This window comes from Calonectris borealis, chromosome Z, assembly GCF_964195595.1.
Source record: "Calonectris borealis chromosome Z, bCalBor7.hap1.2, whole genome shotgun sequence".
Taxonomy (NCBI): domain Eukaryota; kingdom Metazoa; phylum Chordata; class Aves; order Procellariiformes; family Procellariidae; genus Calonectris; species Calonectris borealis.
Genome location: NC_134352.1, coordinates 57,993,814 through 58,016,505, shown reverse-complemented (window position 1 = coordinate 58,016,505; position 22,692 = coordinate 57,993,814). Strand labels below are relative to the sequence as shown.

Genomic DNA, 22,692 nt, shown 5'->3' with positions numbered 1-22,692 from the left:
GTAGCTTCTCACTGCCACAGACAAAAAGCAAGCATGAAAGCCCATGAGTAGTTCTCATTGTTTCTCACTGGAAGCCAGCATGCTTCCACCAACACCAGTCTTATTCCTTACACTCAGAGGACAAACAGTGAGAATCCTATACCAGACTGGGAAAATGAGACCTTAAATAGACATAATATTGATGCCAGAATGTGTGTAATCCAGGTCTAGTTGAAATCTCAGACTTGCCATAGACTTCACTGCAGACAAAGCTTTCTATTAGCATTTTGACTTTTTTACCAGAATTGTTGGGGTTTGAGCTTGGAAGACCATCTATGCTGCCAAATTCCCCACAGAAATTAAAGGTGCTTTTTGAGTTTAGTGATCTGTCCATGTACAGAAGCAAGTAAACAGCAAAGTATACTGTGTTTTAAAGCATTATTCATATTCATTACTAAAAAATGTCAGTTTCTAGAATCACAGTTCAAAATTTCTAGCTTGTATTTACTCAGGTTCACTGATACTGCTTTTTGATTTGCATAATCTAGGAATATATGTCATTTTATTCTATAAGCTAGGAATGTATGAACTTCAGTTGTTGGTTTTATTTGCTGGTTTACTTGCTTTTGTCACCTCTGCGTGATTCCTTACCCCTTCCAAAATCTGATTCTTCACAGCTGAGAAGGGAGCTGCTTTCTTGAAAGATTCCTGCTTTTCATTACATCAAGCAAAGATATTCATTCATTTGTACCTGGGAATTACATATTTCCAAAACAAAAAGAGAGAGAGTAAGACTGCCTTCTCAAAGACGCAGCTTACTGTATGAGAAACGTTAATCATAGGATGTTCTATGTGTCACAGCAAGAACTTACCTTTTCCTTGAGAACTTTTGAAATGGAGTTCTGGCAAAGCTTTCACTACCTAGCTGGAATTGAAGGGCAGGGAGAGGAATCAGCAAATACTAGTTTGTGTACTTCATTTTGAAATGCAAATGCTTGCCATTTAAGCATTTTATTCTTTCTTTTCTTTCTTCCAGAAATCTCCTCTATGTTTACCCTCAGAGGCTGAATTTTGCTAACCGACCGGCTTCTGCAAGAAACATTACCATCAAGATCCAGTTTATGTGTGGCGAAGACCCGTCCTGTGCAATGCCGGTAATAAATGCTGAGATTTCTTAGCGACTTTTGCTTACGTGCATTCCTGAGGAAACTCTGAAGAGATAACTGACTGTTCACTTCCCATCACCACAGTTTCTAGTGGGACCTTAGGAAGCCTAACATCAGAGAGCTTGTGAAGCTTGTCATTCTCATCAGAAAGCAGGGCTGTAGTCCCTACCCACAACAGGAAAGACTTGTCACTCGAGTGGAACAGAGGCATATTACTCCCTCTTATCGAAGTCTTCCTACCTTTTTTTCAGACGAGTGACATCATATTAAATCAATGCTGTGTTGGAAACTCTAATGGTAAAATTCACAGAGCTTCAGAGACCTTTTAAGAATGATGTAGTCTATCTTCCAGTGTAACTCCTCTGTATGGACTGTATGTGTACACAAATACTCGGGTGTAACACCGGAAGGTAGAAGTTGGGATCTTCATTGCCTGAATCTGAACGGGTGCACAATCATGCAGCGTAGGTAGATTTTTCTGTGTTTGAAACACACTGTGTGTTAGGGCATACGTGTGTACTATTAGCAGAGCAAGCAGCACTGTTATGTTCAGGTTGTTCAACATTTCTCATTATAACATCCTCTCTTCAGCTTTACCAAGCTTCAGATGTTCAGTTTGAAGTGTTCTAACCCAGACATCTGCTTTAGCCTGAATTTTGGGGGAAATTTTCAGACAGTGTAATTGGCTATTTGAGAATGACATTGGGATAAAATCTTTTGTGAAGGGGAAAAATGAATGGAAATATTACTTGGAGGAACTTTAATCCAACAATATGTTGGAGCAAGGGCTGTCACCTGACCAGTCTTTGTCAGCGTGCTGACACTGCACAGTGCATACTTCGCAGCCTTACTCCACATGCGCTCTGGAATTAAAATCAAAGCATCAGCACAGTGTTTTCCCAAGCCATGTTTCTTCCAGAGCTGGAGCTGTGCCATGTGAATGTAACACCGTCTTTTACACAAAACTGCATAGTTTCCTTAAACTCTGCCCATATTACGATTAGGTTTTGACTCTGCTTAGGACAGACACAGTTCATCTGGCATCCCTCTCCACTGTGAGAGAGCTTCATCTCAATACATATAGACTTGTGCTGTACAGATACCCTTGTCTAAGCTCATCTTCCAGGGCTCCCTTTAAAGTTACTGGAATCCAGGATCTTACCATGAGGCTGTATCTGAAATAAGGGAAGCAAATCAAGCACCAAAAATGCCTATTTCTCTTAATTGATTGTGAAAGAAGTTTGGACCTCTAAAGTAAGGTGAGATGGATCTCATCCTAAATGAGCAAGCTACAACTGAAAAACAAACTTCTCAATATAATTTTAATTTAACTTTTTAGCATTTAGTTAAATGTAATGTGACAATGTGTAAAAGGCTTACCAGAACTTTATTCCTGCAATTCCTAACTTTTTAGTGCATGACTGGAGAATGAGATGTGAGGTAGTCAGTGGCTCCGGAAATGACCTCTGCTCCATTTTCCTGGTGTTTTACTCTGAATGGTGTGTTGGGAAGATGCTTGGTAATAAGATGTTTGTGTCAACGTGCTAAGATAAAATTGAAGAGTCATTTTCAGCCCTTAGATACTGTCTTAAAATTTACAAGATGAGGACAATTAAACGCTTTAGACCTGACTGCTATTACTTTCTTTTCTTCTTAATATAGGTAATTTTTGGGAAATCTTCAAGCCCAGAATTTGTGCAAGAAATATACACAGCTGTCACATATCATAATAAGTAAGTATTGTTACTATTTGTATGACTTGAGAAGTATAAATCATGACCTCTTCACATAATTCTTAGCCTACATACTTCATCAAGGAGTGCTGGTACTAATCCACTTTAAACATTTACATTTTATGCAGATTTGTCATATCTAATTTGGATTGCTACATGCATTTGCTTAAGTGGCCATTGCATAAGCAACCATTGCTTTTCTTGTTTGGAGCTTTTCAGAGGTTAGTTGAGAATATTCCTAATCTGAAGATTAAGGAGCAGGAGCAGGAAGCACAATTTTGTAACAGCATTCACTTCGATGAATTCACAGATCCAAAAGAGCTGAAGGGGCATTCTCGTTCTCATGAATGTGGACTCGGGATTTAGGATTTACACAATAAATATGCTGGAACCCAGAATTAAGATTGAATGTTTTCGGAAGTATAGAGATGGGTGAAAGCTGATGATACCATCTATGCTCTTTCTGCTGTAGATAGTTCATAAATATAGCTGTATATATATGCACTTCATTTAACTCAGCTCTGAGGCTTTTCGCAGGATTTATACAGTTTTTATAACCATAGCATCTAAAAGCCTACTGGCAAATTTGCCTTCTGCTCAGTCTCGTACTTACACTGGAAATATGTTGGCATTTTTTCTAAACAGGTCCCCTGATTTTTATGAAGAAGTAAAAATTAAGCTGCCAGCAAAACTCACAGAGAAACACCATCTATTGTTCACATTCTATCACATCAGCTGCCAGCCAAAGCAAGGAGCATCTGTGGAAACCCTCCTCGGGTATTCAGTAAGTTCCATGTGATATATGCGGGGAGGGGTGTGTGTGTGTATGTATCTACATCCCATGCAAACAGACCCTTTGCTTGTCAAGAATTTTGTCACATGTTCCCTTTCTGGTTATGGTAATATATCAAAACCAGTGGGAGGTCTTAATGTCAATTCACAGAAACCAGATGCAATCTGTGCTATGTTACATCCTCATCCTAAAATTTTACATTGTTAAGTGTCTTTGAAGTTGATGAATTCACCTGACGCAACTGAAGTTAAGTATGCACCTAAATATTTGCAACAGCAATGCTTTGTAGCATATCGCCTAATTCTGTTAGATTCTATTTATTGCAAAAAAAACACCCTAAAACATACGCAATTACAATTATTTACTGTTATCTAACATGTTCATACATGAGGTAACAACTAATATAATATTTTCAATTAGGTTTTACATGGCATATCATTTATGTTCTAAAGTGCCTTTTACCCACATCAAAATTAAAAAACAGAAAGAATCTAGAAGGTAAAATGTAATTCTCTTGCATTCATTATCTTCATATTGAGACTAGCATGTTTTAGCTTAAGAAATACATATTGTACCATAGTCTCTTTGACCTTTTTCTTTATCGATAGATATTGTTAACTGGAGAGATTTTAAAATAAGAGGAAAGCATAGATGTTGATAATACTTCAGATTTGAAAGTCTTAGTGTTATGGTCAGCAATTGAGCTGTGGGGCCAGGCAAGTGCTTTCCATATGTTCCTGCTGTGAAGTTTGTGGGTTTTTTCGATCCCAGTACTGAGAATCCTTTAAATGGACTTTCCTTTATGGACAGATATAGTCCCACCAACGTCAATGGGATTGGTAAGAAGTAAATTAGTTTGTAGTTCAGGAGCAAGACTTGAGATAAGCGAGGACTTAATTGTCAAGCTTCTGTTCACTTAAATACAAAATGTTTCTGCCCTGTGATACTCAAATGCACAGCCTCTTTCACACTTGAATAGAAGAAAAATTAAGTGTGTTCAAATATCAATACAGAGTCATTCTGGCCTTAATCCTTATGATGACCACAACCAAGATGTTTAATTTATCCTTACCAAAACTTCAACTCTGTTGATTTGCTTCAAAACCAAGGATCAGTCTATTCAAGATACTTGATTTTTTAAGTGAAAACATGGACTCCACTAAATCCTTCTGGTAGGATATATTAGAAAAATATATGTCACACATGAAAAGTTCTGTGTTTATTTTCTTCAAAAGGGATGGTTTGTAAAGCAGTCTTGTACATTTTTTTACAGTAGCTATCAGTGAATTTAAAATGCAAAGAAATTACTGTTGAATGGGTTAGAACAGAGAAGCTTGGGTCAATATCTCATTTGTTGTTTTGTTGACTGTACATAACAAATTAGATAAATAGCCTTCATCATATATAGTCATGAATATTGCAGTGTTTTCTCTTCATTTGTTTCAGTGGCTGCCAATTCTATTAAATGATCGTCTTCAAACTGGACATTATTGTCTTCCTGTTGCATTGGATAAGCTGCCTTTCCACTATTCAATTCACTCTCCTGAGGTAACAAAGAAAATTATGAAAATAAAATATTTTCCTGATGTAGAAGAACAGCATAAGTGTTTACAAACTAATGTTGCTGTCTGCTTGTAGATAATGCCTCCTTTTTGTACTTTAAAAGGGAAAAGCTCTGGAGAAAAATGTTGTTGTTATTATTGTCACTGGTGTTATTATTATTATTTTATATTGTTATATTGTGTTTTTTAAAGTTATTTATCCAAGCAAATCCTTGTAAACTGTCTAATCAGGGATACATTTGTTTAGAGGGTGTTAAGTCAATAATTTGTTTTCTTCCATAGGATGATTTGCTCATTTTTTTGTGGCTGTGTGGGAGAGGGAGGAGAAATGGAATCAGGTGCTGCTACTGGAGCAGAAAACTGTGCCCTCTGAGTAAATATGGCAAGTAGGAAACTGTCCAGAGGGTTAAAACTGCACCACATCACCATGGAGTGCCTTTGGCAGTGTTTTATCTGGGAACTGCTAATCTTAAAAATATCCCATCAGAAGATGCATATTCGCACTGTCTGTGCTAGGCATCCAGCTGAGGTGCTAAAAATTTCATTGTTCAATGATCAGCTTCTCTCCATCTAGTCTATGAGAACAGTAAGATACCTAGCTGTGGTCCTCTGTATGGCACTGAATTCAGATATCTAAAATGAAGTGAAGAGCGTGAATAGACCCCTGTGTAAACAGATTTTCTATTTGATCGTTATAAGGAAGGTGATGATTCCCACATTTCTTTTCTGTCACAGAAAGTTCCATCTCAGACACCACCTATTAAGTGGGTTGAAGGACACAAGGGTGTTTTCAATGTTGAAGTGCAAGCTGTCTCATCTGTTCACACTCAGGTAATGCATCAGAAGCAATACACAGCTGTAGTTTCATTTCAAAGAGAATTCAGATGTCCATGCCGACTTAGGAGGTTTATGAAATGGAAATGTTTAAGCCCACACAGGTTTAAAAACAATTAACAGCTATGGAAGTAACCTGATACCCTCAGTGTATGAAATCCTTTGGAGAAATGAAATCAGTACAAGTGAACAAATGAGCACTCTCAGCACCAAGTCACATCAAGCAACAGGGAGCCTGGTGTCATCTCAGCTCAGCAAGGGTCTACTTAGACTATGTTGGAAAGACACTGGCAGTTTCTGCAGTCTGCATCTTCTATCCTGCAAGGCTAGTTCAGACAACGTGTCTACATCTGCAGAGACATAGCACCTCCCCCACCTGTAGGGACAGGTTATACTGCCGGAGTGCTTTAGGCAGCTCAGCCATCTATGCCATGTGGGACACAAACTTAGTGCTGAATGAGAACTCTGTGATTCTGGTCATTTAAATGTGATAGGAAATTGGAGCTTTGCCCATCTTATTGGGATACTGGTTTGAAGCAGAGCAACTTTATTTTGCTTCTGCTGCTTTACAATGTTTCCTACCCATCATCCCATTCTAGTTAACATGATAGCTATGTCCTAACACTGGAGACCCTGTGTCTGAAGCAGGTCCATCATCCCTTTGCAGCATGCTTTTTAAATACAAGTAGGGCATGCTCATAAGGCACGTAACTTGTACGTAGCTGGAACTTATGTGTGGGTGACAGAGGGACTATAGACGTGTGATGTGGTGGAGTTTTATTGGAAAGAGTGAACAGTATTTTCATGAAACAAAGCAATCACTTTAGTGAGGACTTTAACTTTTCTGCTTTTAATCTGATCCAACCAGAGTCTGAATTTGAGTCACATGAAAAGGACCAAACAAAAGGCTGCGACAGCTGCCTTACAAATAGATCTCTAGGGCAAGCCAGAAGGGTGAAAATATTTTCTCTCATCCCATCAGGTGGGACAATCAAGCTTTGCTTAGCTAGCAGCAGCCTGAACTGTATCAACTTTGTTAACTGTGAGTGCGCTGTATTTGCAGGACAACCACCTGGAGAAGTTCTTCACTCTGTGCCATTCTCTGGAAAGTCAAGTGACGTTCCCCATTCGACTAATGGACCAGAAGATTACAGAGGCTACACTGGAACATGAATTGAAACTCAGCATTATCTGTTTGAATTCTTCACGCCTTGAACCTCTTGTCTTGTTTTTACATTTGGTACTAGATAAACTTTTCCAGCTGGCTGTACAGCCCATGGTCATAGCTGGCCAGACAGGTATTTACCGGTGCATGGGCTTGGAGAGGTAGTGCAAGCAACCTAGAGATGTGGGGGAAATAATTGCTAAATATCCAGGCTCAGATTTAGTATTTGGGGTAGTCCACTTCAGAAAGAGTTTTGGTTCTCAAGACTCAGTTTCGCTGCACAATTTAATCAGGTTCAACTGCGTTCCTGCCTTCTCTCCTTTCCCCCCCTACATATAAGAGTCTCAGACTCTGCTTGGGAGGTATGTTAAATTGTAGTAGTTTATTTGTCTGGAAATACAGGTCACAAAGTGGATTGTCGTTTAAATTTGTTTGGAATTCAGTTGTTTTGCAAGGAAAACACCAGCAAAATCACTTATCCTACAGCTGACATTGCTGACTGCACCATATCCTCTTCCCAAATATCTTTAGTCAGAATTCGGTGAGCACAAAAACAGAGAGAGTATAGTAATGCACACAGATTTTTCTGTTACTGAGGCTGCCGGTTGCCCATCACATATGTTAACTCTGGAGGGAAATCAAACTTGGAGACAGTGGTGTAGTTTATTTCCTATGTCATTTTGGTAATCAACACTTGTCATCCACTATATTTGTGGAAAAGCCTGCTAGCTTGTATTTGTCTGTCAGCTGGAGAATGATGAGTCTTAGTGTTCTTCAAGTAGGTATTTTATAGGAAATGTGTGAAGTCTGCTAGAAATGGTAATTAACAGTTACTGCTTTTATGAGGAAAGTGATGGAGTAGCAGTGATTGTGTTGAAAGTCAGTGGGTCTACTGAAGAGTGGTTATTGGCCTATGTCTGGGTCTGGCCAGGTATAGCAGTTGCTGTCTGGAGCTCTGAATTTCTTAAGAACTGAATTAAAGCATGTAGGATTACTAGTTGTTGGTACAAAGAATGCCCTCACCTAATTATATTATGCCCTTCAGTCCTGAGACTAATTCTTGCATTTGTTTCACAGCCAACTTCTCACAGTTTGCCTTTGAATCTGTGGTTGCAATAGTGAACAGTCTCCACAACAGCAAAGACCTGAGCAAAGACCAGCATGGGAGGAACTGCCTCCTGGCATCTTATGTCTACTATGTATTTCGTCTGCCAGACCCTCAAAGAGAAGTAGTCAAACCAGGTAATATTGGTAAGAGTTGCAGAAGTATTCTTTTTTCTTGATACATGCTATTCAGAATGGTGCTTCTGAGAGAAGGCCTATAAAATAGCAAACACAACTTTTCAGACCCCAACTGCATGCTGTTTAAGCACAGCACTGTTCAGATATATCGTTTTTCTCAGTAGAAGGTCAGGGATCTCAGCACTGCAAAGAGCAACGTGGACTTGCCCCGCATAATCTCTATGTCTCAGTCATTCATTTAAGATGCAGGGTTGAGGTGAGAGGACTCCACAGCTATATGCAACACTGCAGCTTCCTGAAGATGAAAGTGCGAGACATCTCCTAAACTGAGGCTTTCCTTAGAGGAATTTCCTCCAGAAATGGCCTTATGATGCCAATGTCTTACTCGCCTGTACATCAGTAAACTACTTTCTGTGCAAACTAACTTACTGCCAAGTAGCATAGGGCCAAGCTCTGCCGATTTCTCCATGGCATTAGGGATGTCATCAGAGGATAAAATCCTGTACGTTGGCCAGCAGTTGAGGAAGGTGATCATTCTCCTCTACTCAGCACTAGTGAGGCCACACCTGGAGTACTGTGTCCAGTTCTGGCCTCCTCAGTACATGAGAGTCATGGAGAGAAACCAGCCAAGGCAGCGAAAGTGATGCAGGGACTGGAGCATCTCTCCAATGAGGAAAGTCTGAGAGAGCTAAGATTGTTCAGCCTGGAGAAGAGAAGGCTCAGGGACAATCTTCAATGTATACAAAGACCTGAAGGAAGGGTGCAAAGAAGACAGAGGCAGGCTGTTTCCAGTGGTGCCCAGTGACAGGACCAGAGGCAATGGGCACAAACTGAAACACAGGAGGTTCCCTCTGAACATCAGGAAACACTTTTTTCCTGTGAGGGTGACCGAGCACTGGCACAGGTTGCCCAGAGAGGTGGTAGAATCTCTCACCTTGGAGATATTAGGAAGCCATCTGGACATGGTCCTCGGCAACGGGCTCTAGATGGCTCTGCTTGAGCAGGGGAGTTGGACCAGATGACCTCCAGAGGTCCCTTCCAACCTCAATCATTCTGTTTTTTCTACTGCAGCCCATTGTCCTACAGCCTATAGGATTCATTTGATCACTTGCTATATATTAACTGACTTACCACCAAGCAGGTGTGCTCTGGAAGCTAAAGATATGTAGGCCCTTTTCCCTTTCAAATATTCATTGAAATCCCCCTTGAGGGATGTTTAGACTGATGTTAGGATGTGCTGAAATCTCTGAGCTTGCCTACCCTTCGAAATTCTTTATCCTGGAAAAAAAAGGTCCGTGGGGAAGCTGAAAACTAGGTAACCATTTAGTGAAATTCCTGCTGGCAGTGCTCCCTGCTTCCTTGGATACTTTGAACATGGTGTTAAATGATATGTGATGAAGGTGGTATTTTTTGTTTAGGCCTCTGAATCTTGTCTTAATCTACAGCGAATTAATAAAAGTTGATGGGAAGAAGAAAAAGCTATTGAAATAGTGCTGTTGCTCAGGTAGCCCTTGACTGCTTTTGCAATCACCCTGTGAGCTGTTGACTTGGAAAACATCTGCACCTTATCATTCAATGCCTATGTAATTTGTTAATGAAGCAGTTGGTGGTGAGATTTTCAGTAGCTTTATGCTATTCAAAATTCTGATGCTATAACAGCACTGAGCAAAGCTGTCTTGAATCTCATGTTTGTCTCATATATATATCCTTTAGTCTTAGTTCAAACATCTCCCTATGGGCAGGTGCAGGCAGCAGTGCCATTTTGACAGAATCTCGTTATTACACATTTGGACGCACTTCCGCAGTGTCTGTTGGGAGTAAACTCCTGCAGAGCCGAGTGATAAGCTGCAGCAATCCTGACATCGCTGTTACACAAACAGCTACTGATGAGGAGGTCAAAAACATCATGTCATCCAAGGTAAGGGAACGAAGTCAAATATCTGGAGAATTATACGGGCCAAAATCTAATAATCTAGTTTTGCTCTTTGAGGGTTGCATTTGCTTCTTGTAAATGCACTGTATGTATCACTAGAACCATTTGCTGTTTATCTGATTGGGCATAGGCACATGTTAAATCACATTGCTAAATTCTGGTGTCTCTTATCAGTGAAGAGAGCAAGAGGTAAGAACTCTGCCCCTTGTTTGAGGCTTAGATACTCCACAAAGGGATTTGCTTTTTTGACATGCCTCACTCTGCTGTTCTTCCTGACATTTAGTTTCTGTTCACGTCTGGTGACATGGACTGCTTCAGTTTGCAGAGTCAGTGTGAGAAAAGACTACTATTGATTACATTGGGAACAGATTCACTTTCTGAAAAGGGTGAAAGAGTCCTCGGAAGGCAAATAGTTTTCCTAAAATGCACTGATAATTTATTCTTGCTCCTTTTAACTCTTTTTTTTTTTTTTTAAATGTCAGAGCCTGTTTAGTACTAAATAGTTTCCCGTTAGAAAAAAAAGTAGGCAATTTATATGACAGCAGCCCCATGATTTCATATCAGCTATAGTGCAGATGCCATGTGCATATTTTATATCTGGGTCTTTCCAAATACTTAATTCAACCACAGAGAGAAACACAAACTTCTTCTGTCTTTCTCATCCACAACTACATATGCCACCAACAGCCTGCAATACAGAAAGGACGATGACAGCCAAGAAGCAGGATTTTGCTTCCCTGATTGGCACCTGGTGCTTGCTGGTCTATAGCATCCCAGGCTCATCTCAGAGCTTTATGAGGATGGCTGTGCTCAGCTGTCTGTGGAAACCAAAATCTAGAGTTTCCCATTCTGCAGGAGCTGAGAAGCTGTGCCTCTTACAAAAGCAAGATTTTTGCCCTGTGCAAGGAGCCTGCTCCTAGCTGCAGCCCTGGCAGAGCTCCGCAGCAACATGTCTGCTGAGCTCTGAACCGTATCCCCCCTCCCTTTTCTTTGAGAGTTACATATGTAAAATACTGCTTCTCAAGCAAGTTATTTTCAGAAACATTTTGAAGTCTTTTTTTCCACTGAATGATCACGTGCCTCTCCAGTTAAAGTGAATGGGTGCTTGTCTTCAGCAAATTAAACCAGAACTAGTAAGATGCACAGGCTTTGCCAATCTATTTGCTTTGTTTATATGGGCATACATGTTCATCCATAGCAATTTTTAATAATGTAGGTTTGAACTTAGTAGCTTCATGATGTTTACTCTAATGTACTGTGTCCTAAAAAAACAGAGCTCAAGGCATTTTTTTCCCCAAATTAATACAAAATTAAAGTGTTTGATATTACAGCTTCATCACATTGATAAATGTAGCAATTTACAATTGGCTACTGTCATTTCACTGCCTTTTAAATTGGCATTACTTTTAATGGAAGGAAGACTCCCAGGTGCTAGTTAATTTCGGATGTAGAGCCACCGGATAAGCTTAAATAACAGTTACCCTTGAAAGGGTGAATTGTAGCGCTTACAAAATACAACTGCAGTGCTGAAATTGGGCAGGTGATGGCAGTGTTGGCATTTGCACGCTCCTGCGGCTGCTGCATTGAGGTGGTCTTTGGCCACCACTGGGAAGGGGGATGGGGAGAAAGAAAGAGAAGAGCTGTTTAGTGAACATCTGTGCATACCTTTCAAAAAAACCACCGCTGCTGATTTCTTCTCTGTTAATTAGCTTAAGTTACATATTAACTTACTATTATGTATTTCTTCTGGCTATGCCCTCCAGCCTATGGATCACAGCTCCAGTCGGATGTCTTTCTATGTTGAAGGAACAAATGACATGCCAAGCACTTGTGCAAGCCCGAGACCATCCAATAAAAAGGTAGCCTACCACTAAGCGTGAGGGTGCACATTAACAGAGCGTGGAACCTCCTGAGACAGTGCTGGTAATTAGCGCTTCTAAATGAGGAGAGGGGAGAAAGAGAAAAAATAACAACCAGTTTTATCAAAAAAGGAGTTTGTGATGGAATATTGAATCAGGGGGTAAATATTATCCAAACTTTTCTGCTTCTGCTCCAGAGTCTTTAGATTCTTTTTCCAGGACAGATTTAGACAAGTAGCAGCCTGCCTGGATCCTCCCTTTGCTCTCTTTCTCAAGGTATTAGGGCCTCTGCCTTTTTCCACTCCTGTTTACCCTTGGATACCTGCCTTTACATGTTACAGTAAACTTCATTGAGAAATGTTTGCCATCTCTTTCATCTGTAAAGAATGTTTTTCTTTTCCCCTTTTTGTAGCTTATAGAACCAAGAAATTCCTTCCTATCTTGAGTATGTATTCCGAAATAGCTTTCTAACAACATAGAAGATACCATATCACATAGATAACTTTTCCAGAGCTGTATCTTGTGTTTAGCATTGATCAGCAGCAGTGGCTTTGGGTGAAGAAGCAGGGGAGAAACCCTGCAATGAGCAGTTCAGAATCTGAGTTACAGTTAAGAAACTCTCCTTTCTTACTCCTGTTTATTGGTTTGATTTCTACCAAAAAGCATAGAGGTTTATATGCAATCTGAATGTTGGATGGATTCATATTTCCTATTCAGTGTAAATGTGCTTAGGAATCTCATTAGCTTTATTGTTTGTATCAGGAATAGAAAATAGATATTGCAATAATTTTTTTATCCAGATTTGAGTTTCCTAAAAGTTTAGATCGTTGCGATTGGGTGTCTTATGGTCAGACCTCACTGCAAAGAGTATTGTCTCCAACTACAAACCTCCATACAAGCTCTGCTGTGGTTATTGCTGTGTCCTTCTCTCCCACCACAGAGACAATCTTACTTCTACCTTCTCTCAAAAAACATGGATGTGCTAAATGGAAATGCTTAGTGGGTAGAGGGCAACGTGACCTGGGCAAAGGCATTTCCCAGTTTAGCTGTCCGGGGTTCTGGATCCACAGAAAAATGGGTCCCAAAGTCTGTTTGCCACCAACATTCCTTATATGTCATTTTGGTCAAATCTGCATTCTCGTCCTATAGGGATGTCTACACCCCATCCAGCTGCTGACTTTCCAGTATGGGGGAGTTTCCCACAGGGAGGAGGGGGTATGTTGAAACTGTAAGATGAGTTGATTCAAAAGCCATTTCCCAACACTCTGTGTTTATTATCTAGCATTTCCACGAGGAGCTGGCACTGCAGATGGTGGTCAGCACGGGTATGGTGAGAGAATCTGTCTTCAAATATGCCTGGTTCTTCTTTGAGCTCCTGGTAAGATTTTATAGTGGTATTTTATAGTAAGTTAGTGGTGAAATGTAGCAGGCATTCCAGATACAGATTTAGTTGGGTGGTGATCTCTACGGTTATTCAGCCCCAGTGTGAAAAGGAGAAGTCCCAAATAATGGAAGTACAACTAAAGAATTCTCCATATTCACCCCCATTCCCCACTGACAGCCTGTGATGGCAAAGTCCTGCATGAACTATATGCACAGCGGTCCACAGCTTGCAGAAGGCTGAAAGACAGACATCAAATTGAGTCCTTTCTTTTCTGTGAATACCTGTTCCTGTCTTTTCCATTTTCTTAACAACATGGGAGCAGTGACAAGGGTCCCCAAACTCACAGTTTCACAGGGCCCTGAGATGATGGATGTCAGTGGAAAAACCATACTGATTTCCACTGGCAGCATATAAGCAACCCAAGAGCAGGTCAAGAATTAATTCCAGAAGTGTCACTCCCTGTCTGTCACCATGAAGGGCAAAAGTTGCAAACAGCAGCATTTCAGAGCTACAGATGCAAAGGACGGGGGAGGGTCATTCTGATTTCAGGTGCTGAGAGTAGCCAACTGCGTGAACATGAACAGCAATCAGTGTCTGTATTTGAGTCTCAGGCTCTCTGTTGTCATTGCCAGCACATGTAGGATTTATCACAGCAGCTCTGAGAAGATGAGAGTAATTACATTCAGGGAAAAACAAGTAGGGAATCTTACTTCCATGGACTAACTTAAAGCAGTAGTTTTACCTCCAGTTTGAACATTTTTGTAATTTTTTTTGTCTACTTTGCAGATAAAGAGTATGGCTCAGTATGTTCACAACATAGAGAAGCAAGACAACCCACGAAGAAGCCGGTTCTCTGATCGCTTCAAAGATGATATTACCACTATAGTTAACGTGGTTACTTCAGAGATTGCTGCACTTTTAGTCAAACCACAGAAGGTAAGTGCATGAAATAAGCACCATGGATCCTTGCTATTTACCCTGTGTTACACTGAGCTGTATTTAATCCCATTTCACCTCCCACAGTGTCGCTAGAATTAGGCCAAAACTGAGGCGGTATTCTCACATGGACCTTAAGCGAGATTGTGGCTGTGCAAGGGGCAGGCTCATGCTCCCCTGGCAGACAGTTTGTTTTTTTCAGCTTGGCTCCCTAGCCTGCTTCTCAGTGTGGCTGCAGGGTGCAGGGAGGGAATCCCCTTTCCCATCAACAGGAGAGGTTGGACACCCATTTTCAGTGGCAGTGCTGCTTTATGCCAGGTTAGCCAGGGCACCAAACTGCAGCCCAAGCAGGGCTTATTCCTTTTAGCCCCCTTTCCTGCTACTCTAATTTCTGCTACATAGTGTTTTATTCCACATTTGACTTCTCTGATAGCAGTGGGCTATGCAATATGAAGGCAGTATTCCTCCTGAGGGTTGCAAAATCCCGCCACAAGTGATCTAACTCCCGATCTCTTTAAAGAGGCACCGACCACATGAAAATTAAAGACAAGAAATAAGATCTAAATCCCATGAAATTCTTTCTCCTGATATATTTTAACAAGTTGCACTGATATAACAGATCATAAAGTTGAAAGGATCACAAAATGTAATATATATTTAGCTGTCAGCTTACATCACTGATGTCTCTCCACACTGGGCAGTAGACAAAACTAAGGTCACAGATAGGCACTGGGTGACTATTGTTTGTTCAGTTGTTGCAACGGACTTGTTTTCATGCCCCAGAGCTGCCAAATTCACTGTGCTAGCCCAGCAGTGTGCTCTGCCACAGGGCAGACCAGGCAGGAGAGCTGGCCTGCTGGGTCACTTTTCAACCAGCTCAGTTTCCTGATCCATTTCACCATGTGTGCCCCGCTGTTCTGTTGAGGAGCAGAAACTGGGAATGGGCCAAGACCAGAAAACAGAGGGCAAAGAATGGCAGAAGTGATTGTCACTATCCACCAAGAAGTTGTTCCTGAAGCTTTACCCTTTGCTCGATCCTTTGGTGTGCTTCTGTGATAGCCATGTGCAGAGAAATCGTTTCCACAGAAATGTTTACTTAAGGCATCAGTGACTTTTTTTTAAAAATACGTTGTGTAATAAAAATTTGTTACAGTAAAAATGTTTTAACGGAACTGTAGGTTTTGCCAAGAGATTAGTATTTTATGGCTTCCTCAGGAGGTTTTTATGGGCTGTTAATTCAATTTGATTTTGATAGAGTGAGTGTACAGAACCTGATTATGTGTGAAAATCCCACTGCAGTGTTTGCAGAATTAGGGCCATTGGATAGTTATACAGAGCAGCAGCAGGTATGTATGTCTGCTTTTTAAATCCAAGCAGTAATAATCTATGTTTCAATACATGGTTGAGCATGTCAGATTGCCCTGGGATTCTACAGTGATATGTCTGGCATATTTTAGCCTACCCGGTAAGGTAGCAGAAAACTAATTTTTTCTTCACAGTACAAAAATGTTTTGCTGTGTAAATTCCAAATCGTAGGAAATATACATTTTTTTTTTTTAATATCCCTAAACAGCAACAAAAAGGTTGAAAAATGAAAAATTAAATCGTAACTACCCTGAGGTGCTGCACACCTGTTCTCACTAGTCAGAGACACGAGTAGGGGCAACATTTTTCGTGGTCATCTCCTCTGTCAGTCTTGAGTGAACCCACCTGAGGGCTCTGAGCATTAAATGTGTGCAGATCCCGCAGGCACCTCCACAAATTCGTCTTGGTGAACTATATATGCCCTGAGATTTTATGATTTAAATTGGTATGTTTGAAGTAACTGTAGCCTTATTTGAGAGAGCACGTGAACTTCTTTGTGATTTTTACTTGGGGGTTGTGTACCTCTGGTAATCAGGCCAATTCTAAGCATGCAAGAGCTTAGCTGCTAAATGGTAAAACCCACAGATTTATCTTACCAGTGTTTCTAACTGTCAGTTTTACACTTAAAATTTCTAAACAGAATACTTGGCATTCCATCAGCAGAGCCAGTGCAGATTTTTAGTAATATTTTAAAACAATATTTTATGTTTTAAGTACTTAAACCAGCATTCTGTAATGTTAAAGTTTCAATTAAAAAAAAAAAGAAAAAGGCATATGCAGGATTATAGCCCATAAGGAACTCAGAACAGGTCTCAAATTCCGTTTCATTGTTGTCAGCCCAAAGGTTTGCATAGATAAACTTGTTCCTTCATCCTGTGATATTCCTCTGTGAACGCTATAACAGTTGAAATCATTTACAGGAGTGATTCTGTATAATTTTAACAAGATCACGTAAATTGGAGAACTGAAACAATCTTGTCCAGTATGTTCCATGAAATGGTTCTGGGAGCTGTACCCTACACTACGTTTGTAATGATTCTAAAAAGTCTTTCAGCTTTATATAAGTTTTATACACCATTACTGCAATTCTTTTTTTTCTTCTTCTTCTTTTTTTAAAGGAAAGTGAGCAAGCAGAAAAAATTAATATCAGCCTGGCGTTTTTCTTGTATGATCTTCTTTCTTTAATGGACCGAGGATTTGTGTTTAATCTCATCAAGCATTACTGTAATCAGGTAGGCACCGTGCATGATTGGGATTGCATTTGGCTTATGGCCAGTCCGGTGTTCGTTCTGTTTGATTCATTTATCCATCAAGATCCTTTGAGTTGTGTTAAAGGGCCAGGTAAATTTCCTATTTCCTATTGCATACGCAGAGACTTTAAATCTCTTTTGATTTGTGGTCTGCAGGAGAAAACTGAGTGGAGGTTAAGACTGTTAGAAATGTCATACCTTGCACTGCTGCAGAGCATCCATGGAGCCACTTTTCTTCCCTTACTTTTTTACATCCCTTAACAGCAGGGTCTGCAGACCATACAGAGCAGCTTTTGGTCTCTGACTCTTCCAGTGCACTGCTGCGACGGACAGTATTTAGATTTGGGGGGTTCAATCAAAATGATCCATTTCTGTCTTCTTGCTTTACAAGCCCTCCCAAAATTAAAAATAAATGATGATGCAGAATGTTGTTATGAAATTATTTGTTGTATTTCAAGGGAAAATTTTCCTACTGTTTTGTGACCTGATATACCTGCTGTAGTTTTCCCGTCAGAGGAAGGCCCTCTGTCAGCTAATGGTAGGTAGGAGAACGCAAGGTGGCTATCACCCCAGCTTCCTATAGTATTTGCAATACTCCACTTTTGTCATTGTTCATATGAAGGGAAATGGCAAGACTACTGACGCTGTGTGTTGCCTAGCAGGAGTTTTTATGTGTTTGCCACAGACTCAGCAGAGTTTTGTTTGGTTTTAATCTTCGTGTTATGCAAAAGGGAAAAAATATTGTATGTTTTTCTTTTGGGAGGAAAAAACCCAATTGATTGTCTCTTTGGAAGTTGATAAGTCAGCCGGGGAGGGGAAGAGAGACACCATCACTGCCAAACAAATTGCAGCTAATGGATGGAAACTAGTTAGGTACAGGGAACGACTGAGCATTTTAATGCATGCTGGACTATTTGCCTATTTCTGTTTCAGGAAGCAGGATATTTCACTGCATGGCAATTTAAATAGTGCACGCCCATCACATGACACTTTTTTGGTTTGCTTTTCTAGCTCTCAAACAAGCTGAATTCACTCTCCACCCTGATTTCCATGAGACTGGAGTTCCTGAGAATTCTCTGCAGCCATGAGCATTACCTCAACCTGAACCTCTTCTTCATGACCTGCGCGTCTGCTCCAGCATCCCCCTCCCCCTCCTTATCCTCCCAGGTAGACATCCATTAGATGATATTGTATGAACGTCACGTGAAGCACACATGTATAGAAAGACTTATGTTGCTCCATATACAGATACTTAGGTTAGAATTAGCCACTGTTGGATCAGGGAGAACAACTTCCCTCTTGAAAGAAAAGGGGCAGAAGAATAAAGACTAAGGGACTACTACGCCAAAACTGGCGCTACACAAGTTAAAACTTAACATGACACAGATATGTGCCCCTCTAGAAACATGCAAACAGAAAATGACTGTTAAGGTAGACATACAAGGTCTAAAAGGAAGATGGCTCTGAAGGCTAATTTACAGGCGCACCTATCCCATACATACACAACCACAAATATGTATTTCAATATCTGTTTTGGAGAATTATGGTACGCAGCAGAGCACAGCAAACCTTCTGTGCGTTTGCCTTCTAGCTGAACTTCTTCTCCAAGTGGATGTAGATGCTACTACTATGTAAGTTAGTGACTAAAACACTGCCGTTTTCAATATCCTGGAATCATGGATTTCTGTTGAGCCTTAGTGTTGTCAGACCGGGATTATCATGCTTTCTTTTTTAAATAGCATCATTCTTTGTTCTGGGTTCCTCCCCACCCCAGTGGTATCTTGCTTTTACCATGGGACAGACCCCCTAACAAAGGGGTGCTAGCCTGCCTGTTTTCCACCTCAATGGTCTTGCAGAGGTTAGGACTGGGATGAAGCATTTCAGTGCAATGCCCCATAATTGCCATGGCCCTTGGACTCAGGGGAATGGAACTGAAGCTAAGAATGGTGGAAGGTACAAAAACACTCTGAGTAACAGAGCAGTTCAAATTCATAGTTTCTTTTTCAAGTGTCATTGCCAAAGAATTGGTTGGATGCTAAGATGTCCTACATCTCATACCTTAAGGCTTCTGGCAGGTCAATAACAGTAAATAGTATTTTCTTGAAGTATTTCCTGGTCTTAAAAGCAAAGCAAGAAGGTGTTAGGGCCAGGATTTCCCAATAGTTTTGCTTAATGCTAGTCCTGGATGCCAAAGAACTAGAAATGGGACTCTTCTGCTTATGGGGAAAAAAAGAACTCAGCATAGCTCTTGCAATTAGTTCTAGCAAGTCAAAGCAGGGCAGACACCAGTTTAATAATTTTTTCTTCAAGCAACATCATCAACTCTTTTTCTCCTTTAGGAGTAACCTATGAAATGCAACCTGCACAAATCAATAAGGCTTTTGTGGCCCTTGGATGATTTAATATATTAGCTGACCACCCTTGCAGTAATTTTGATCTATCTGCCGGAGTGCTGCCGAGCTAGAGTTAGATTTTCAGTAAGAAATATGGCCTTGTAAATAAATCTTTTGGAATTCTTGGAGAGAAGCCACATTCACTTAACTGGGTGCTCTACACTTTAACATTATTCTACACAAATGTAGTACAGCCAATGCCTGTCTGCTTAAGGTTGAAATGGGAGTGGGCTTAAGTACATGGATCCAAAATATGGGGCTGCTCAGAGACATGAGTTTCCTTTGATCCAATATGCTGGAAGACAGCTGCCACAATGTGGTATACTGCTACTTCATGTATTTGTTTTCTGGGACTATTCCCGGGTGACTGACAGAAATACTGGGAGAGAATATTGAAGAATATAAATTAAAAGCAAAATTTGGACTCATAAACCCCAGTAGCTGCTCTGGGGAGTAGAGTCTAAGACTTATGCTCACCCCATCAGGGGACGAAAACATTCCAGGTGACTTGTGGCACAGACCTATGATTGGAGAAGCTAAGAAGTTCACAACACATACATAGTAGCAACTTTCCATTCCTGGGCTGGCTGTATATCAGTCATAGCCATACGTTACAGCAGTTTGAAGGCTGCTCTAAATTATGCCAGCCAAGGATTTCTAGGGTGAAAGGAAATCTGTGTTTGCACATCTTTCCTGACCTTGCTTCCCTGCTAGATGTCATGGATGCTGAAGAAGGTGCAGTGCAGAGCTTCTGACGCCAAGGTCCCTCTTAATGAAGGGGCGACCTCTCGCTGTACGATGCCTGATGTCTGCTCTGCAGTAGTAAGAGCAATATAAAGAGTTATAAACATGGAGAAAATTCTGACTTTGTGTCCTGTCCAAACTAATGAATATAGGGTAGGAATTTTACATCTCAAAAAATGTCAAATGTGTTGCTCGCACACAATGGAAAGGATGAGATTGCATCCTAGCATTTGAAACTAGATGGTTTTTATTTCTCACTCAGATGTTTTCCTCCAAAATGTCCAACTTTCTTTCAAAGTCTGCGCTTTTCCTACGGTAGATATTTTTCGTTAGCTACATGGACTGTGACTGTAACCTCTTTAAGAAGCTTTGATTTCAATGGTCATTTTTTAACACTGCTAATATACTTCTGCAGAACTCTAGCTCCTGCTCTAGTTTCCAGGACCAGAAAATCGCTGGTATGTTTGACCTCTCAGCTGAATACCGTCAGCAGCACTTTCTGACCGGCTTACTTTTCACTGAATTGGCAGCAGCGCTGGACGCAGACAGCGAGGGGTGGGTATCCCAATTTGCAGATTTTAGAATGGGATCGAGTCACACTATTACTCTTGCTAAGGTCATAGTTTGATTCCAGGGCAGTCCTGTTTTCCCCACTCTTTTCAGTGAGTCACTCTGTAACATAGCAGTCACCCAGTCATTGTTTTATCTGCAGTATGTTCGTCTCAGTAAATAAAAATATACTATTTGTTGCGATAGTGTTGGCTAAATACATGGCTTGAGAACACAACTTAAAATTTCAGTTGCTCTTCTCTCTAAAATACCTCTGCCTTTGTCTGAGCGTAAGCTAAACTTTGGCCAGAGTCTGGTGCTTTTCTTTAAGCACCTCTCTTCACCATATTGAATTTTTATGGGAAGTTTGAAAGATTTGGGTGCTCTTTGATTGTGGTGAAGTGGCTTGGAGATGTAAGATAGCTATCTTTTGCAGGGAACATGAATCTCTGCTCAGAATGGAAGAGAATATCTAATGAATATTGGTGTATTAATTTGTTTCTTGCATCTCCACTTTGTTTCTTAAATCTTTGATTTAGAAATAATTTGTGCATGACCCATTAATGGAGCTCATGGATAGTTTTTGTGTTAACAGGATTAGCAAGGTGCAAAGAAAAGCTGTCAGTGCTATCCTTAGCCTGCTGAGTTCCCATGACCTAGACCCACGTTGCTCCAAAAAAGAGGTGAAGATTAAAATTGCAGCTCTCTACCTCCCTTTGGTTGGTATCATTTTGGATTCACTGCCACAACTCCATGATTTTACAAGTAAGACCTTTTTCCCTTTGTATTTTTCAGCTTCTTAGGGTGACTTGTCTAAACAATCTATCAAACATAAAAGAGATTGCGCTAAGTGCAGAAATTCCCCGCAGTCTAGTAAGGTTGAATATTTCTTTACTTAGAAGTAAACTGGATTTTTAAGACAGGAAAAACTTCAATGCTCTCACTTCATGAGCAAATGATAGACCAGAGATGTATCTGTAAGTACTCCTGCCTATCTCTTAGTGTAAATATTATGATCCTGCAAATAAAGCCTGCAAGATCTGCAAACAATATTGAAATATAGATAGGTTTAACAGACAGTAGGGAAGAAAACAAGAGTGATACTGACATTGTGTTACATCACAATTAAAGATATTGGATTGTATTCTTTCTGTCTTTTTCTATTGCACTTTAGTGCTATTAACATGATACCAAAATTAATCTCGGGCAAAGGTAATCATCACACAGGAAATATACTTTTATCATCTGTTATAACAATAAACTTTGCTCTACATTATCAAGCCTTTTAAGACAACATTATCTAAGCTGTGTCCTTGCATTTTGCTACATCTGTGTTCATATGATGCTGCTGAAAGGAGCTATTTCACATTTTTTTGTAAGATAGTAGATCTCTGCTATGTGGAACACTAAATTTCCCTTCCATAAATAAAGTAAAGGCTGTAAAGAAAAAAAGGTATAATCTTTGAAGAATATACTTTTGTCACTGGTTCTGAAAATATTTTGCATTTAGATGTCTGGATAAAAAACTTAATACTATTATTATTAGGTATTATTTAGCACTTTCAGTCTAATAGGATGAAAGCATTTATTATACATTGGCTAATCAGATCTCACCCCATTCTTCTAATCTAAGTATTATCCTTATACCACAGATGAAAAGGAGACATTATGAGGAAGCCCAGGTGTACCAGTTTGGCTAAGTTTTAGTGTGTCTTTCTTTTTGAGTATCTGTCACAAGAGGCTGTCGACCTTGTTCTGAACACACTGGGACTGGCTGGTCACTCAGTTTCACTGAAAAACAGGAC

At 40.3% G+C, this 22,692-nt stretch overlaps 1 protein-coding gene across 3 annotated transcripts in view; it reads left to right on the top strand.

Moving 5' to 3' along the window:
- Positions 1-22,692, top strand: part of DOCK8 (dedicator of cytokinesis 8) — a 96,694-nt gene that overhangs the window by 47,891 nt on the left and 26,111 nt on the right. For all 3 annotated transcript variants that reach the window (XM_075137783.1, XM_075137784.1, XM_075137786.1), the window contains 15 exons: positions 1,016-1,133; positions 2,808-2,878; positions 3,524-3,662; positions 5,118-5,219; positions 5,969-6,064; positions 7,131-7,365; positions 8,310-8,474; positions 10,217-10,392; positions 12,171-12,266; positions 13,549-13,644; positions 14,437-14,586; positions 17,070-17,183; positions 18,213-18,368; positions 20,754-20,893; positions 21,483-21,652. In XM_075137783.1, coding sequence (XP_074993884.1) covers positions 1,016-1,133; positions 2,808-2,878; positions 3,524-3,662; positions 5,118-5,219; positions 5,969-6,064; positions 7,131-7,365; positions 8,310-8,474; positions 10,217-10,392; positions 12,171-12,266; positions 13,549-13,644; positions 14,437-14,586; positions 17,070-17,183; positions 18,213-18,368; positions 20,754-20,893; positions 21,483-21,652 — 2,024 coding nt within the window. The remainder of the gene's footprint in view (positions 1-1,015; positions 1,134-2,807; positions 2,879-3,523; positions 3,663-5,117; positions 5,220-5,968; positions 6,065-7,130; positions 7,366-8,309; positions 8,475-10,216; positions 10,393-12,170; positions 12,267-13,548; positions 13,645-14,436; positions 14,587-17,069; positions 17,184-18,212; positions 18,369-20,753; positions 20,894-21,482; positions 21,653-22,692) is intronic.